Source organism: Jaculus jaculus, chromosome 3 (genome assembly GCF_020740685.1).
Source record: "Jaculus jaculus isolate mJacJac1 chromosome 3, mJacJac1.mat.Y.cur, whole genome shotgun sequence".
In the NCBI taxonomy this organism is placed as follows: Eukaryota; Metazoa; Chordata; class Mammalia; order Rodentia; family Dipodidae; genus Jaculus; species Jaculus jaculus.
In genome coordinates, this window is record NC_059104.1 from 183,963,954 (window position 1) to 183,982,248 (window position 18,295).

At 46.0% G+C, this 18,295-nt stretch overlaps 1 protein-coding gene across 1 annotated transcript in view; it reads left to right on the forward strand.

Moving 5' to 3' along the window:
• Nucleotides 1-16,929, forward strand: part of Nucb2 (nucleobindin 2) — a 51,097-nt gene extending 34,168 nt beyond the window's left edge. Inside the window, exons 6-14 of the mRNA XM_045146353.1 lie at nt 1,738-1,841; nt 4,041-4,226; nt 4,421-4,511; nt 5,230-5,288; nt 5,378-5,470; nt 8,724-8,813; nt 11,274-11,444; nt 15,844-15,925; nt 16,790-16,929. Coding sequence (XP_045002288.1) covers nt 1,738-1,841; nt 4,041-4,226; nt 4,421-4,511; nt 5,230-5,288; nt 5,378-5,470; nt 8,724-8,813; nt 11,274-11,444; nt 15,844-15,925; nt 16,790-16,797 — 884 coding nt within the window. The 3' untranslated portion in view covers nt 16,798-16,929. The remainder of the gene's footprint in view (nt 1-1,737; nt 1,842-4,040; nt 4,227-4,420; nt 4,512-5,229; nt 5,289-5,377; nt 5,471-8,723; nt 8,814-11,273; nt 11,445-15,843; nt 15,926-16,789) is intronic.
• The last annotated feature ends 1,366 nt before the right edge of the window (nt 16,930-18,295 follow it).

The window sequence follows — 18,295 nt, forward strand, 5'->3', positions numbered from 1 at the left end:
GCCCATCATAATATGTTTTGATCTAGTTCTTATTACTTTCTGGAATAGTTGTCCTTATCCTAGACTGCAGAAGTCTGAGGCAGGATGATTGCTGCAAGTTCTAGGCCATCTTGGGTTACATGGTATTGTAATTACTTCTTTTTTTTTAAAATTTTTATTTATTTATTTGAGAGCGATAGACACAGAGAGAAAGACAGGTAGAGGGAGAGAGAGAGAATGGGTGCGCCAGGGCTTCCAGCCTCTGCAAATGAACTCCAGACGCGTGCGCCCCCTTGTGCATCTGGCTAACGTGGGACCTGGGGAACCAAGCCTCGAACCGGGGTCCTTAGGCTTCACAGGCAAGCGCTTAACCGCTAAGCCATCTCTCCAGCCCTGTAATTACTTTTTGTTGCTGGAACAAACATTGGACCGGAAGCAGCTGACGGGAGGAAAAGGTATATTCCAGGCCCACAGAATTCAGGGGAACATCATCAATGACGGAACAAGCTGGCATACTTGCAAAGGTGCACAGCATACAGACGCCACTGGCCAGCAAATGCAAACAGCCAGAGGTCCACCTGCGTCCCCAGTGGAGCTGGATTCAAGATCCACCCCGTGACAGGCCGCTAGCAGGACTCAGCCTTCTGCAGACTTAGGAAGTTTCATCTTAATCAGAAGTGCCTGTGTCCCCATTCTTTCTTTCTGTCTGCTCTCTCTCTGCTTGCAAATAAATACAGTAAAAAAAAATTTTTTTAAATGGGGGTGGTGGAGAGATAGTTCAGTGGTTAAGGTAGTTACCTGCACAGCCTAACAACCCAGGTTCGATTCCCATGTAAAAAAGTACCCATGTAAAGCCAGATGCACAAATGGCGCATGAATCGAGAGTTCATTTGCAGCAGCTGGAGGCTCTGGTGCACCTATTCTGTCTGTCTGTCTCTTCTGTCTCTCTCTGCTTACAAAAAACAGATAAATAAAACATTTTTTTTTTTTAAATGCCTGTATCTATGGGGCCATGCATTCAAACCACCACACACAGATCACCCTGGTCTCAGCACACACACCAGCAGATTACTGGATCTCTGGGATTCTGGTTCTAGCATGAGTGATTTACACTTTAAGCATGCGCTGCTGGTCAGTGCGTCATGCTTGGAGAAACGCTACGTGGAGCACGAAGCTTCCTGCTGGTGAGCAGTCTCAGAAAGTGAGCACCACGTGCTCCTGGTTGGGACACTGAGGATAGCGTCAGGGGTGGACTGACTCATGCCACACACTGGAGGGAGTCAGAGGTGCAAGGGAATTCCATCCCTGAAGCCAGATCTCAGTGTTTGGCAAACTTTTTGTTTTCCTTTAAACAGCATTTCACATAGCCCAGGTTAGATTCAAACTATATGTAGCCAAGAATGACCTTGAACTTCTGATCTTCCTGCCTCTGTCTCCCAAATTCTGCTGGGATTTGTGGTGCTGTGGTTTGAACTCAGAGCTCTGTATGCCAGACACTGTACCAATGAAACTACGTCCCCAGCTCCGAGATGGTTTTTCTTTTCTTTCTTTTCTGTTTTTGTTTTTTCCGAGGGAGAGAAAAAAAGTAAGTCTGGCTTTACATGGGTACTTGGGAATCAAATCTGGGCTGGGAGGCTTTGCAAGCAAGCGTCTTTACCCAGTTAGCCATCTCTCCAGCCCTGCTTTTCTTATCTAATACTTATGTCGATGTTTCTCATTTCTAGACATTAATCATTCTGTTTTCTCGTTCTGTTTCAGATGTGGGCATAGACCACCAGGCTCTCCTAAAGCAGTTTGATCACCTGAATCATCAGAATCCTGACAAGTTTGAATCCACAGACTTAGATATGCTTATCAAAGCGGTGAGCAGCATTCCCCAAAGTGGTTTTATGGTGCTTTTGTAATTGTAAAGTAAACTTGGTGAAGTGGAAATGGAACTCTAGCCGAGTCTGACTTGTAACTCACTCACTGGTCTTGAACTCACGGTGGCAATCCTCTTATCTTGGCCTCCTGCGTGGTGGTGGTACAGGTGTGAGCCACTACACACAGCTGGAAATATTATTTATTATACCCTCCAGAGTATGTGTCTTCCAGGCAGTCACTTAACCTTTATAGTACAGATGTTACATATTTATTATTTATTATATATTAATACAGAATACAGGTTTACCTCCTAATTTATGATTCCAGAAGCTGTGAAAATTGAAATCTGGCCTGAACTAGACAATTACAGGAATGCTATTTATAGTGTTTATTTAGCCTACTGAGAGTATTTAGAGGTACTCACTATGAGGGTTCCCCCCCCCCCCCGCCCATGGTTTTTCAAGATAGAGTCTTGCTCTAGCTCACGTTGACCTGGAATTCATTGTAGTCTCAGGGTGGCCTTGAATCTACAGTGATCCTCCTACCTCTACTTCCTGAGTGCTAGGATTAAAGGCGTGTGTCACTATGCCCGGCTCCTAGATTTATTTTTTTAAAAACTACTTATTTGAGAGAGAGAGAGAGAGAGAGAAAGGACCTCCAGTGTGCAGTGAGTGTTTCCTGGTATTTCTTGGCTCCTAGCAGCATGAACCAAGTCTGTCACTTCATCACTATGTGGCCTTTGTCCCTATGTGTCTCTGTGTCTTAGAATCTGGAACATTCCTTTTAAACTTTTTTTTGTTAATATATTATTATTTATTTATTTGATAGGGAAAGAGGCAGGTAGAGAGAGAGAACAAGCATGCCATGGCCTCCACCTGTTGCAAATGGACTCCACATGTGTGTACCACCTCCTGCCTCTGGATTACATGGATTCTGGGAAATTGAACCTAGGTCCTTTGGCTTTGCAGGCAAACACCTCAATGGCTAATCCATCTCTACAGCCCGAAACTTTATTATTGTTATTTTGTGTTTGTGGTACTAGGGATTGAACCTAGAACATTGTGCATGTTTAGTGAAAGCTGATCTCCAGCATTGCATAAAACTGGGTGTAGATGAATGTTTCTGATCCCAGCACTTGTGAGGTAGAGACAGGAAAATCTGAAGTTCAAGGTCAGCCTGGGCTATAGAAGAGCCTGTCTCAGTAAAAAAAAAAAAAGGGCTAGAGAGATGGCTTAGCAGTTAAGGTATTTGCTGGTAAAGCCAAAGGACCAAGGTTCAATTTCCCAGTATTCATGTAAAGCCTGATGCACAAGGTGGCACATTTATCTGGAGTTCATTTGCAGTGGCTAAGTTAAGCCACTCTTTCTTTTTCTTTTTTTTTTTTTGGTTAAAAAATATTTTATTTATATTTATTTATTAGAGAGGAAGAGAGAATGGGCAAGGCCTCTAGCCACTGCAAACAAAGTCTATATGCATGCACAACCTTATTCATCTGGCTTACATCCTAGGGAATTGAACCTGGGTCCTTAGGCTTTGCAGGCAAGTGCCTTAACTGCTAAGCCATCTTTCCAGTCCTAAATATTTTATTTTATTTAGAGAGGCTAAAAGAGATGGAGAGAGAAAATTGGTATACCAGGGCCTCAGCCACTGAAGTCAAACTCCAGAGGCTTATGCCACCTAGTGGGCAGTATGACCTTGTGCTTGCCTCACCTTTGTGGGTCTGGCTAACATGGGATCTGGAGAACTGAACATGGGTCCTTAGGCTTTGCAGGCAGGCACCTTAACCATTAAGGCATCTCTCTAGCCTGCCCTAACTATTTTAATTTGTGTATGTGTGTGTGTGCATCAAGGTAACTTGCCACTATAAACTCAAATACCACTTTTCATCTGGCTTTACATGGGTGGCTAGGGAATTGAACCCTGGCTAGCAGGCTTTGTAAACAAGCAATGCTGAGCTATCTCCCAGCCCTCTTTTTGTTTTTCTTTAAATTTTTTTTTTGTTTGGTTTTGGTTTTTTGAGGTAGGGTCTCGCTCTAGCCCAGGCTGTCCTGGAATTCACTGTGTCGTCCCAAGCTGGCCTTGAACTCACAGTGACCCTCCTACTCTGCCTTCTGAGTGCTGAGATTAAAGGCGTGCACCACCACACCCATCCACAAACTCATTTCTCTGTTAAACTTAAGTGTGTCATTGCGTTCCAGGCAACAAGTGATCTGGAAAATTATGACAAGACTCGACATGAAGAATTTAAAAAATATGAAATGATGAAGGAGCATGAAAGGAGAGAATATTTAAAAACACTGAATGAGGAAAAAAGAAAAGAAGAAGAATCTAAATTTGAAGAAATGAAGAAAAAGCATGAAAACCATCCCAAAGTTAATCATCCTGTAAGGAGTATGGCTTTATGAAACCCGTTTTTAGATTAAGATAATACTTTGAACCAGAGAGCAGAACTTTATCATAAGATTTTAGTACTTAAATCTTGAGTCTTAACTCTGAAAAGTTCCTCAAGCATTTTGTTTTGAGTTCATGTACGTAGATTATATTTTGTTTTGAGCAATTTCTTAAAATTGGTTCACAGGGAAGCAAAGATCAACTAAAAGAGGTATGGGAAGAGACTGATGGATTGGATCCTAATGACTTTGACCCCAAGACATTTTTCAGATTACATGGTAACAGACTTGATACACATATTGATATTTATGTCTGCTGTTTGGGAAAGTTGCATTTGCTTCACTCTTGCCCGGTCAGTGCTGCAGTTTGCTGTGGAGTCCTCTGCACGGCCGTGCACAGCCGTATTCTCCAGGGTGGGGCCCCGGGCGCTGTTGCGGCTCTCTGTATTTTACATCGGAGCTATGCTTGCTAGCTGCTTCTGTGACTGAGTCCTCGTGTGACTTCCTCCAAGGTTCTCTTTAAACTGAGGGAGTTCTGTGGCTAGTTAGGTTGTATCTACCGAGCCTTATACTGTAGAGTTAGAATTTCTAAGATGGGTATGGTCGTACACACCCTTAATCCTAATACTTGGGAAGCTGAGGCAGGAAGATTGCTTTCAAATTTGAGGCTTGCCCTGGCTACATAGTGAGCACTAGTTTAGCCAGGACAACATAGTAAAACTCTGTCTCAAAAAATTTACTTTTACTTTCATTGCATATTGTTTTATCTTTCAGAAAGAAATAGCTAAGTTCTTATTTTTTCTAAAAAGGATCATGAGTTACTCCCATGTAGAACTGTCACTTGGGTTGACCTGAAGCTTCCTGACTGGACCCTGCCCTGCAGCCGTCTCTTGCTCTGTCCCCGTGGCCTTTGCAAACCGTTTGTGTGTGATTGTGTTTTAGTTCTTTATTTTCTAAGACTAAATCTGCTGTTTCATCTGTAACTGTTAAACTTTAGATGTCAACAATGATGGGTTCCTGGACGAACAGGAATTGGAAGCCCTGTTTACTAAAGAGGTGAGTGCAGGTGCTGGGTGCTCAGTGCTCTTGTTCTGCCTCCTTCTCTTCTCCCCTATTTCACCTTGGTGTTCACATTTTCCATTTAGCTGGAGAAAGTGTATGACCCCAAAAATGAAGAGGATGACATGGTAGAGATGGAAGAAGAAAGGCTCAGAATGAGGGAACACGTCATGAATGAGGTGCGTTCCAGAAGCCCAGCGCCACTTGAGTTCCTGCAGTAAATCTTACCATGACATGGAAAATAAGCACGGGGTCTTAGTTTCTTCCTCGCTGCTCTGACCATGTTCTGGACAAGCTGCAAGGGAGCAAGGCGCTGTTAGGCTGCAGTCAAGGGCACAGTCCATGGTGGCAGGGAAGGATGGGAGCAGGGGCTCGAGCTGCTGGTCACGTCTGTCCCCAGCGAGGAGGCAGAGCGTGGTGACTGCCACTGCCCGGCTCGCTCGTCTCCTGTCGCTTCATCCAGGACCCCAGCTCACAGCAGTGCCGCCCACAGTTGGAGTGGGTCTTTCTACCTCACTCCCACGAATCTAGAAAATCCTTCAAAGACATACTCAGAATTTAGAATTGATGATCCTAAATCCTGTCAAATTGACAACCAGAGGTTAACCATCTTTATCAGTTACTTTCTTGTTGCCGGGACAAAATATTCAACCAGAGCTGGAGGGATGGCTTAGCGGTTAAGGCACTTGCCTGCAAAGCCTAAAGACCCATGTTCAAGGCGTCCTCCTACCTCTGCCTCCCGAGTGTTGGGATTAAAGGTATGCACCACAACGCCTGGCTAAAAATTAAAAATTATGTATTTTATTTATTTACTTGAGAGAGAGAGAAAGAGATAGAGAAGACAGAAAGATAAGAATGAGTGTGTCAGAGTGTCTAGCCACTGCAAATGAACTACAGATGCATGTGTCTCTTTGTAAATCTGACTTACATGGATATTGGGGAATCAAACCTGGGTCCTAAGGCAAGTGCCTTAACTGCTAAACCATCTCTCCAGCCCCCAGAATCTTACACTTTTGGAGCACCAATAAGATGCCAGAAATGGCCCGGCATGGTGGGGCACAACTTTAATCCCAGCACTTGGGAGGTAGAGGTAGGAGGATCACTGTGAGTTCAAGGCCAGCCTGGGACTACAGAGTGAGTGTCAGGTCAGCCTGGGCTGGAGTGAGACCCTACCTTGAAAACTGAAAAAAAAAAAAAAAAAAAAAAAAGCCACAAGTGGGATATCCCATACCATGAGTCTTTGTTTCATGTACCCAATTATTTACAGGATTGTACGTTTAACCTTTAGGCTATGTGTATCTGGTTTTGTTCAGTGCACAGTGAGGGACAAAGAGTGGTAAGTGCTTGTCTCTGCCAGCTGTCTGTAGTCGGGGACCTGGTCCAGGGAATGGTGCCTTCTATAGTTTGGGTAGATCTTCCCATCTCAATTAACCTATCAAGGTAATCCCTCACAGGTGATTCCAGATCTTGTCAGGTTAACGGTCAACATAAACTGTCACAGCCTCCAAGTTTCAAAACCTTCAAGGCTTATGACCAACAATATTTGTATCTTGGTACTTAAGTACCAGTGTGGACTCCCTCCTGTGGAGGTGGCTTTGGATGCACACGGAGAGCAGCGGCCTGGTAGACATGCCACTGTTGCACAAGGGCACATCTTGCCCGGGGGTCAGTTATGAAGCTCACATAGCTGCTGATGGCAAGACGCGATGACTTTCCCCAGCAGCCTGCATAGCACCTTACAGGCCTGTGGCAGCTAACCAGCAGGGAAGGAGCTTCTAGCTCTTCCAGTTTGATTCCTCAGTGACCTGCAGCTGAGGCATATGATGTCTTTAGCAATAGGGCCTCAGCACTGGGTTCTGGGGGAAACTATTGGCAGTGGCCTGATTGTTTTAGGACCTTCAGTGGCCTCTCTGACCACCGGCTCAATGGGAGGTACCTCACCCCTTGCGCTGGAGTTTTCCTAAAACGACCCGTGCTTCTGGGAGTATAAGTCCTTTGTGATCGATCCTTTGGCGATCCGCAGTCTGACTAACCCACTCCTGCACTACTTGCAGATCCAAGTCAGTCTCCTCCCTGGTGTCCGGTTCTGCTCCTGACCCCACTCTTGTCATGTCCCCACACAGTACACAGACTGCTGTCTTAGAAGCATAGTTCGGGTCATAGTGCTGTCTTGCTCAGGATACTTCACTTGCTTGTCAGGCTGTCTCCGTAACATCATGACATGATTTCACCCACTCTCACCTTGCCCTGGGACCCTGCGTCCTGTGACTTACACTGGTCACTGCCGCCACCTCCTTCTCCCTCTTCCTTTTCTCTCTCCTCCTCTTTCCTTCTCCTTCAGTCTTTCCCCCTTCTCCTGTGCCTCCTCTTCAGCCCGGAACGTGCAGTGGTCTTCTTTCGCTGCGTCCCAGCGCTGCATTACAGTGTGCGCCACCACACCTGGCTACAGTGGCCCGTGCTCGCTCGCTTGCTTTGCTTGCTTGCTTGGTTGCTTCCTTCCTTCCTTCCTTCCTTCCTTCCTTCCTTCCTTCCTTCCTTCCTTCCTTCCTTCCCTCCTTCCTTCTTTCTCCCCTCCCTCCTTCCTTCCCTCCTTCCTTCCTTCCTTCCTTCCCTCCCTCCCTCCCTCCCTCCCTCCCTCCCTCCCTCCCTCCCTCCCTTCCTTCCTTCCTTCCTTCCTTCCTTCCCTCCTTCCTTCCCTCCCTTCCTTCCTTCCTTCCTTCCTTCTTTCTTTCCTCCTGCCTTCCCTCCTTTCTTCCCTCCTTCCCTTCCTTTTTTTTTGGTTTTTCAAGGTAGGGTCTCACTCTAGCCCAGGCTGACCTGGAGTTCACTATGTAGTTTCAGGCTGGCCTCAAGGTATGTTTCTGGGATGGACTTAGGGGTCAATACCACCAGCTCCCCTTGCCAGCCCTTGCTCACTGTCCTGCTGCTGTTTCCACCTGCTTGGAGAGGTGACATCCAGCTTCTGCCCACGCCACGCTCTCCCTGCCATCGCCAAGCTTTCCCTTTCCTCCCATCAGCTGCTTTGTGTCCTGTGCTGTGGGCCAGCAGCCGGCAACGAGCAGCCATTCTGGAGTGGGAACCTCTCTTGTCTCAGCACTTGGCTCTAGAAGGCTTGTGTTTATTCTGATGAGGGAAGCAATAGTAGCCTAGCCAGTCAGACTGGCTGATTCAAGTGCGTTGATCTTTGGGATATTAGACATGTAGATATCTTGTATCTTCAGTTTGAATTGTGCAAAAGAGAAATACACGTGTTTTCCGATTCTGTGTGGAGAGGAGCGCTGTGTTTTCCCCTCCGTTTCTGTGGCAGTCCTGTGCCGCCCACCTTCTCACTGCTGTGTGCTGGCAAGGCAGCATTTACGTGAGGGCAGGTGCTAGTATCTGAACACCGAGAAAGACTGATTTTACCTTGCCCTTATCTTTTCCTTTAATCAGGTTGATTCTAACAAAGACCGGTTGGTGACTCTGGAAGAATTTTTGAAAGCTACAGAGAAAAAAGAATTCCTGGAGCCGGACAGCTGGGAGGTAATGCAGCCGCCTTCCGAGGGGCCGTGGTTGCTGGCGTGTCATGCTGTGCTGGGCTTTCAGCTGCCATCCACTGTGCGTGTATGCACAGCCTCACTGGCCTAGCTTCTGCCCGGGTGTGTGGGTTATGTGGCGTGCACGTGTGTGCATGCGTGTGTGTGTATATACCATGGGCATATACATGAAGGACCAAGGACGTCATTGGGTGTCTTCCGCTATCATCCTTCCATCTCAGTTCTCTGAGACAAAGTCTTTCTTTGAACCTGGCATCCCGGTGATCCTCCTGTCTCTGCAGCCCTCCTCCCATCAGCATGCCTGGCTTTCTTTTTTTATATGTATATTTTATTTTTACTTATTTATTTGAGAAAGACAGAGTCAGACAGGGAGAGAGAAGGAGAGAGAGAATGGGCGTCCCAGGGCCTCCAGCCACTGCAAACAATCTCCAGATGCATGTGCCCCCTTGTGCATCTGGCTTATGTGGGTCCTGGGGAATCAAACCTGGGTCCTTTGGCTTTGCAGGCAAATGCCTTAACCAGTAAGCCATCCCTCCAGGCCCCATGCCTGGCTTTTTACATGGGATGTGGGTCCTCATGCCCGCCTTGCATTTGCGTGATCTTTGAGCCCCGCCCTCCCCAGAGGACAGCGCAGCAGGACTGTGCCTCAGGCGTCTCTATCAACGAGCGTGAAAGATTAGCGGTCGGGTCTGCTGGGGTCCGTTGGCTCCCGTCTTTAATCCCAGTGCTCAGGAAACTGAAGTGGATCACTTTGAGTTCGAGGTCAACATGAGCTACTGAACGAGGCCTTGTCTCAAAAAAGGAAATTAGAGTTGGGGGTGGCGATCCATGCCTTAGTCCTAGCACTTGGGAGGCTGAGGTAGGAGGACCACTGTGAGATCAAGACCAGCCTGGAGCTATAGAATCAGGAGTTCCAGATCAACCTGGGCCATAGTGAGAGTGAGGCCCTACTGAGAAAAACACCCAGGCTGGGCGTGGTGGCACATGCTTGTTGTAATCCCAGCACATGGGAGGTAGGACAGAAGGATCATGGGTTCAAAGCCACCCTTACTCAGCTGCATGGTGAATTTTAGGCCAGCCAGGGCCACATGAGACCCTACCTCAAGAAAAGCCAAAAGTAAAGCCAGGCGTGGTGGCACATGCCTTTAATCCCAGCACTCGGGAGGCAGAGGTAGGAGGATCAATGTGAGTTTAAGGCCTCCCTGAGACAACAGAGTGAATTCCAGGTGGGCTAGAGTGACACCCTACCTCGAAAAGCCAAAAAATAAATGAATAATAATTTTTTTTTTTTTTGAGGTAGGGTCTTACTCTAGCTAAGGCTGACCTGAAATTCACTATATAGTCTCAGGGTGGCCCTGAACTCATGGCGATCCTCTTACCTCTGCCTCCCAAGTGCTTAAAGGGATGCCTCCCAAGGGATTAAAGGCATGCATCACCATACCTGACTTGAAAAGTATTTTGAAAAATATCACTAATACAAGGCTGGAGAGATGGTTCAGTGGTTAAGGCACTTGCCTGCAGAACCTTAGGAACCAGGTTTGACTCCCCAGGACCCATGTAAAATCACATGCGCAGAGCGGTGCATGAATCTGGAGCTCATTTGCAGTGGCTGGAGGCCCTGGTGTGTCCATATTCATATTCATGCTCTCTCTTTCTCTCATTTCTCTCTGCTTGCAAATAAATACATATTTTTTTTTTAAGCTAGGTTTGATAGCGCATACCTTTAATCCCAGCACTTGGGAGGCAGAGAGGTAGGAGGATCACTGTGAGTTTGAGGCCACCCTGGGACTCCATAGTGAATTCCAGGTCAGCCTGGGCTAGAGTGAAACCCTACCTTGAAAAACCAGAATAAAAAATATTTAAAAACACTAATATAAACACTTCTTTACTTTTCTTTCTGTTTTAAAAATATTATATTTATTAGAGATAGAGAAAGAGGCAGATAGAAAGAGAGAAAGAGAATGAGTGCACCAGGGCTTCCAGCCACAGCAAACGAAATCCAGACACATGTGCTCCCGTGTACATCTGGCTTATGTAGGTATTGGGGAATCAAGCCTGAGTCCTCAGGCTTCTTAGGCGAGCCCCTTAACTACTAAGCCATCACTCCAGCCCTTACTTTTTTAAAATTTTTATTTATTTGCAAGCAGAGAGAGAGAGAGAGAGAGAGAGAGAGAGGGAAGAGAGAAAGACGGAGAGAGAGAATGGGCACACCAGGGCCTCCAGCCACTGCAAACGAACTCTAGACTCGTGCTCCCCCTTGTGCATCTGGCTAATGTGGGTCTGGGGAATTGAACCTGGGTCCTTTGACTTTTCAGGCAAGTGCCTTAACCACTAAGCCACTTCTTCAGCCCCATTACAGATATTCTTTTGGACTTGGATGATCATGGAATTTTACAGCTGAATGAGGCATTGAATTTCTGAATGTAGTTTTGATTTTTTTCTCCAGACATTGGATCAGCAGCAGCTGTTTACAGAGGAGGAACTAAAGGAGTATGAGAGCATGATTTCTCTGCAGGAAGACGAGCTCAAGAGGAAGGCGGACGAGCTGCAGAAGCAGAAGGAGGAGCTGCAGCGCCAGCACGACCAGCTGGAGGCTCAGAAGCAGGAGTATCTTCAGGTGGGGCTGGACCTTGATGAGGCTCTTAAAGGGAATGTTAGGGGCCCTTGGCGGAGGCAAACATCTGTAGTCCCAGCCACTTGTTTTAGCCCAGAGACCAGCTTATGTAACAGATTTTAGCCCTATCTCCAAAAAAAGAAAGAAAGAAAGAAAAGGCAAGCTAGGGGCTGAGAGTACAGCTCAGTGTGAGGCCCTATATTTTACCTCAAAAATTACCACTAAAACCTCAAACCATGTGTTAGGTGCTTTGCTGAAAGCTTTTTTTTTTTTTTTAAAAATATTTATTTATTTATTTGAGAGATAGAGAGAGAGAGAATGGGCATGCCAGGGCCTCCAGTAACTGTAAATAAACTCCAGATGCTAGCGCCGTCTTGCACATCTGGCTTACGTGGGTCCTGGAGAGTCGAACCATGGTCCCTTTGGCTTTGTAGACAGATGCCTTAGCTGCTAAACCATTTCTCCAGTCCTTTTAAAAATATATATTTAAATATTTTGTTTATTTATTTATTTGAGAGAGAGAGAGGGAAGAATAGGTGTACCAGGGCCTCTAGCCACTGCAGACAAACTCCAGACACATGTGCCACCTTGTGCATCTGGCTTATGTGGGTACTGGGGAATTGAACCTGGGTTCTTAGGCTTTGCAGGCAAGAATCTTGCTGGGTATGGTGGTGTACACCTTTAATCTCAGCACTTGGGAGGCTGAGGTACGTAGATTGCCATGAGTTTGAGGTCACCCTAAGACTACATAGTGATTTCAGGTCAGCCTGGGCTAGAGTGAAACCCTACCTTAAAAACAAAACAAAACAATAACAACAACCAAACCTAAACAAACAAAAAGGGTTGGAAAGATGGTTTAGCAGTTAAGCACTTGCCTGTGAAGCCTAAGGACTCCAGTTCAAAGCTTGATTCCCCAGTATCCACGTAAGCCAGATGCACAAGGTGGCGTATGCGTCTGGAGTTCATTGGCAGTGGCTGGAGGCCCTAGCATGCCCATTCTCTCTTTCTCTCTCTGTCTGCCTCTTTCTCTGTCTGTTTCTCTCAAATAAATAAAAAATAAACAAAAAAAATTAAAAGAAAAAAAGAGTCTCTTAACCACTAAGCTATCTCTCCAGCCCATTGTTTTGAGAAAGGATCTATTGTAGCCTAGGCTGGCTTTGAGCTCTCTATCCTCCTGTTTCTTGCCTCTCTAGTTCTGGAATTAAAAGTGTGAACACAGTGCTAAGCTAAGCCTGTGTGTGTTACGTATATGAGTTCTTGCCTTCCACGGTATATGTCTGGCCTGAAATTCACTGCAGAGCCCAGGCTGGCCTTGAACTCACAGTTATCCTCCTACCTTAGCCTTCCCAGTACTGGGATTAAAGGTGTGCTCCACTATGCTCCTCCACTGTTCATTATTCTGTTCTGTTTATTTGGGGGAGGTAGAGATTGGGTACGCCAGGGCCTCTAGCCACTGCGAATGAACACCAGATACATGTGCCACCATGTACATCTGGTTCACATGGGTACTGGGGAATAGGACTTGGGTCAAAGCACTTTGCAAGCAAGCGCTTTACCCGCTAAGTGATCCCTCGAGCCCTTCTACTTGTTTTGCAATGATGTCTCTCCTTTTTAAATTTTTTTTAATTGACTGTTTCCATAATTATAGACAATAAACCATGATAATTCCCTTTACACTCACTTTCCCCTTCTCAGCTCCCCTCTCCATCATATCCCGCCCCCTCTCAATTAGTCTCCCTTTTATTTTATTTTTATTTATTTATTTATTTATTTATTTTTATTTATTTTTTTTTTTGGTTTTTCGAGGTAGGGTCTCACCCTGGTCCAGGCTGACCTGGAATTAACTATGTAGTCTCAGGGTGGCCTTGAACTCACGGTGATCCTTCTACCTCTGCCTCCCGAGTGCTGGGATTAAAGACGTGCGCCACCATGCCCGGCTATTTTTATTTTTTTATATTTTGGTTTTTTTTTTTTAATGTTCAACATCCTTTTTTCCTACAATTTTTTATTTTTATTTATTTATTTGAGAGCAATAGGCAGAGAGAGAGAGAGAAAGAGAGAGAGAGAGAGAGAATAGGCCTGCCAGGGCCTCCCGCCATTGCAAACGAACTCCTGACGCATGCGCCCCCTTGTGCATCTGGCTAACGTGGGTCCTGGGGAATCAAGCCTCGAACTGGGGTCCTTAGGCTTCACAGGCAAGCGCTTAACCACTAAGCCATCTCTCCAGCCCATATTTTGGTTTTTTGAGGTAGGATTTCATTCTAGCCCAGGCTGACCTGGAATTCACTATGAAGTCTCAGGGTGGCCTCGAACTCACGGTGATCCTCTGCCTCTCAACGTGCTGGAATCAGGTGTGTGCCACCACACCCGACTCAGTCTCTCTTTTATTTATTTATTTATTTTTTAAATTTTTTATTTATTTATTTGAGAGCGACAGACACAGAGAGAAAGACAGATAGAGGGAGAGAGAGAGAATGGGCGCGCCAGGGCCTCCAGCCTCTGCAAACGAACTCCAGACGCGTGCGCCCCCTTGTGCATCTGGCTAACGTGGGACCTGGGGAACCGAGCCTCGAACCGGGGTCCTTAGGCTTCACAGGCAAGCGCTTAACCGCTAAGCCATCTCTCCAGCCCCTCTCTTTTATTTTGATGTCATCTTTCCCCCCTATTATGAGGGTCTTGTCAGGCACTGTGAGGTCATGGATATCCAGGCCATTTTGTGTCTGGATGATTGCATTGTAAGCAGTCCTACCCTTCCTTTGGCTCTACATTCTTCCTGCCACCTCTTCTGCAATGGACCTGGAGCCTTGGAAGGTTTCCGTGCTGAGCACTCCTCTGTCGCTTCTCAGCACTGTGCTGCCTTCTGAGTCACCCCAGAGGTCACCACCATCTGAAAAGAGAACTTCTCTACCCATAAGTGAGAGTAGCATTAGTATATGTGCATGAACATTAGGAGAAGGGCTTACTGGGCAGTTTGGTGAGCACAGTATATGCATTTAGCCCTTGTCTCTCTTGTTTGCTGTGTGAGTGTCAGACTGGCTGGCTCACAAGCTTCTGGATTCCTCTGACCCCACTTCTCATTGCTGTTGGTGTGTTTGCAGTTTCAGATGCCTGAGCTCCTGGCGTCTGGCTTTCTAGGTCCTGGGGATCAACACTTCAGAGGCCGGGCCTGTGCACCAAGTGTTGTTAACCACTGAGCCATCTCCAAGCCCAATCCCGTGTCATTTCTGATATTTCAATATACTATTAAGCTATTATATTTTCAATATTAGTGTTTGCTAAAACTAGTTGTATTACCAAGTTTTGTGCCTACACTGGGTCTTTTTCCATCTTGGACAAGGATGAAACACCAATGAGGCAGTGAAGCAGACTTTTTTTAAAAGTTATTTTTGCTGGGCGTGGTGGAGCATGCCTTTAATCCCAGCACTCAGGAGGGAGGAGGATTGCCATGAGTTCAAGGCCACCCTGAGACTACATAGTGAATTACAGAGAGAGAGAGAGAAAGAAAGAGAATGGACACACCAGGGCCTCTAGCCATTGCAAACAAACTCCAGATGTATGTGCCACCTTGTGCATCTGGCTTAAATGTGTACTGGGGAATCGAATCTGTGTCCTTAGGCTTTTCAGGCAAGTGCCTTAACTCCTAAGCCATCTCCCCAGTCCCATGAAGATTTTGATTCTTGTTCAAGAATAGGAGATAGGAAGCTGGCCGTGGTGGCACACGCCTTTAATCCCAGCACTCTGAAGGCAGAGGTAGGAGGGTCGCTGTGAGTTCGAGGCCACCCTGGGCTAGAGTGAGACTCTAGTACAACAAACAAAAAACAAGAAACAAAAACAAAACAAAGAATAGGAGATACGAGAGAGAAGCTCACAGATCATGCTCTCCACCCTTGGGGGCCAAGTGACGATGGTCCCCGAGTGAAGGAAGTGAGGGGAGGGACAGGTGATCGTGGGCAGGAGGATTCGTGGCTTTTCTGGGGATGGGTAGACCTTCCCTGTGACTTCGGGGACATCTCTCTTGCCCCTTTGATGGTCATTCCAGTGTTCCCATGGTAATGGCAGTGAGGGTTGTGTCGTACAGGATGGGATGACAGTAAAGTTACCCCTTGCCTGCCACTTGCCCGGCAGCCTGCTTTTATGCAGCTATGGTGGGCAAGCTCACCTAAGGAGAGCCGCTGGCCTAGGGGCTCCGGTCCTCCAAGATAAACAAGATTAGACTGGTCGAAATTTGCTGGGCTCTAAGCAACACTCAGTGCAACAGTTTGTAGAGTGTTCATCTAAGGTTTTTAGTTTCACTATCTTTGTTTTGGAAGAAATGTTCAGTTTATTATGCTTTGTGAAAGGATGTATGGGACAAAACATCAAGTAATACTTTAAGATTGTCTTTTTTCCCCCCACTTATCAGGCTGTCCAGCAGATGGAACAAAAGAAGCTACAGCAAGGACTTGCTCCGTCTGGGCCAGCAGGGGAGCTGAAGTTCCAGCCGCGTATGTAGTTTTGCTGGGTGGTTTGTGTAGGGCAGTAAACATTATAAATTGATACTGATGTGTCAGTATAATTTTAGACTATAGAGTTCATACTTTTTTTGTATATTTGAATAAATGAACAAGTTTAGATTTAAAATAATAAATAGTTCTCCAAAATTTTTATGAATCAGCATTTAAAAATATTTTTTATTTGTTTATGAGAGAGAAAGAGAGAGAGCATGAGCATGCCAGGGCCTCTAGCCAGTGCAAACAAACTCCAGATGCATATACCACCATGTACATCTGGCTTATGTGGGGTTCTGGAGTATTGAGCTTAGGTCCTTAGGCTTTGTAGGGAAACTCCTTAACTGCTAAGCCATCTCTTCAGCCCGCATTAGCATTTTAAACAAGGACTATAATTTTTTTTGTAATTTTTTTTTTTTTATATGAGAGAGAGAAAGAATGAGAGAATTAGCACACCAGGGTCTCCAGCCACTGCAGTCGAACTCCAGATGCGTGTGCCACCTTGTGTGCGTGTGCCACCTTGTGTGCGTGTGCTGCCTTGCACACTTGATTCACCTTGTATTTGGCCTATGTGGGACCTCGAAAGTCAAACTTAGGTCCTTAGGCTTCACAGGCAAGTGCCTTAACCACCAAGCCATCTTTCTAGCCCAAGCTCTATAATTTTAATAACCTTTACAGTGCAGTGATTTATTTCAACATTTTAATTATTATTATATATTATTATTATTATTATTAGAGAACAGTTTTTAAAAGTTGGAATCTGTGGTTAGCTAATCATAGCTTTATAAAATACATGTGCAAATAAAGAATGTTCCGAATAAAGGGACGTGTTTACAATGAGAGCATGTTTCTTTTATACAGACACTTAAAGTTCCGAAGTCACCCGAACTTGAAGAAAACTTAACAACATCTGTTTCGTCTTCTTCCCTCCTGTCTTTTCTCCCTGTCAATACATCCTTTGAAGCCCATTTGGAATAAAAGAAATACTTTTCAAAGGAGAATACATTTGTATATTGGACCCAGATATTTAAGGATTGTAGTCTGCCAGCCTAGGAAGAAAACAGACTCGCCTTCGTGCCTCCTGTTCTCGTCCTCCTTTAGTGGTCACGTGCCCTCATCCCATAGTGGAAGAAACTACGTCAGGCCGACGGGGCCCTGCCCGAGCTATCGACATAAAGATGGGGGCTGCAGTGAGGAGGCCTGCCATCCATCTTTCATAGTAACAGTTGTTTGGAAAAGCCCTCGTTTTCTCCCTCTTCCCTGGTCATTTCTACCTATTTTAGCAATCTTACCTTTTATTTTATTTGGTTTTGTGAGGTAGGGTCTCACTCTAGCCCAGGCCAACCTGGAATTTACTATGTAGTCTCAGGCTGGCCTTGAACTCACGATGATCCTCCTACCTCTGCCTCCCGAATGCTGACATTAAAGGCATGTGCCACCACACCCGGTTCACCTTACCTTTTAGAAATTATTCAACTGAATACCCTTCACTACCAGTTCTGGCTGGTCACCCACCCCTCCGCCATCGTCTGTGAGACAGGGCCTTGCTGTGTAACTCAGGCTGTCCTGGAACTCAATCAGTATGCAGCCTAGGCTGGTGTTGATCTTGCAGCAATCCTCCTGCCTCTTTTCTGCAGGCCAGGATTACAGGCATGCCCACTGCTGCTGAAGGTGCTCATATTTTTTTAAATTTTATTATTTTTATTTATTTGATGGAGAAAGAGGGAAAGAGAAAGAGAGAGAGAGAGAGAGACAGAATGGGCACATGCCAGGGCCTCCAGCCACTTTATGCTCATATTTTTGCTCTGAACTTTGTTAAGTTCCATAGCCTGTAACCAAAAAAAAAAAAAGAGCATTGGTTTTAATTAAGTAGGAGTTTCCCCTTCTTCTATGAAAGAAATCTAGAAGTAGATAGTATTTTTCTGTTGGTTGGGATTCCCCCCCACCCCAGGTATGGTCTCACTTTAGCCCACACTGACCTGGAAGACTCTATGTAGACTCAGGGTGGCCTCAAACTCAAGGTGGTCCTCCACCTCTGCCTCCCCAGTGCTGGCATTAAAGGCGTGTGCCACCACTCCCGGCTTTTTCTGTGTTTATCTTCAAGTTACCTGTCCTGACTCCAGGTGGCAGTGGAGAAGGACAAGAGAAAAGATTTCCCTGTAGAACATCTGCTTTGAGGAATTTTTCAAAAGAACCCCTCAGCACTTGAGGTCACGTCTCATTGGCCAGAAGTGGGTCACATGACCACCCCTAGGCCCAGTGGGTGCTTCGACGTCCTCATGCTAGTATGGCTGGCCCGGGTCAGGACTCTTTCACGAAGGGCAGGAGACCATCGGTAGACGCTGTCAGTCTGCCCCCCGTCAGCCT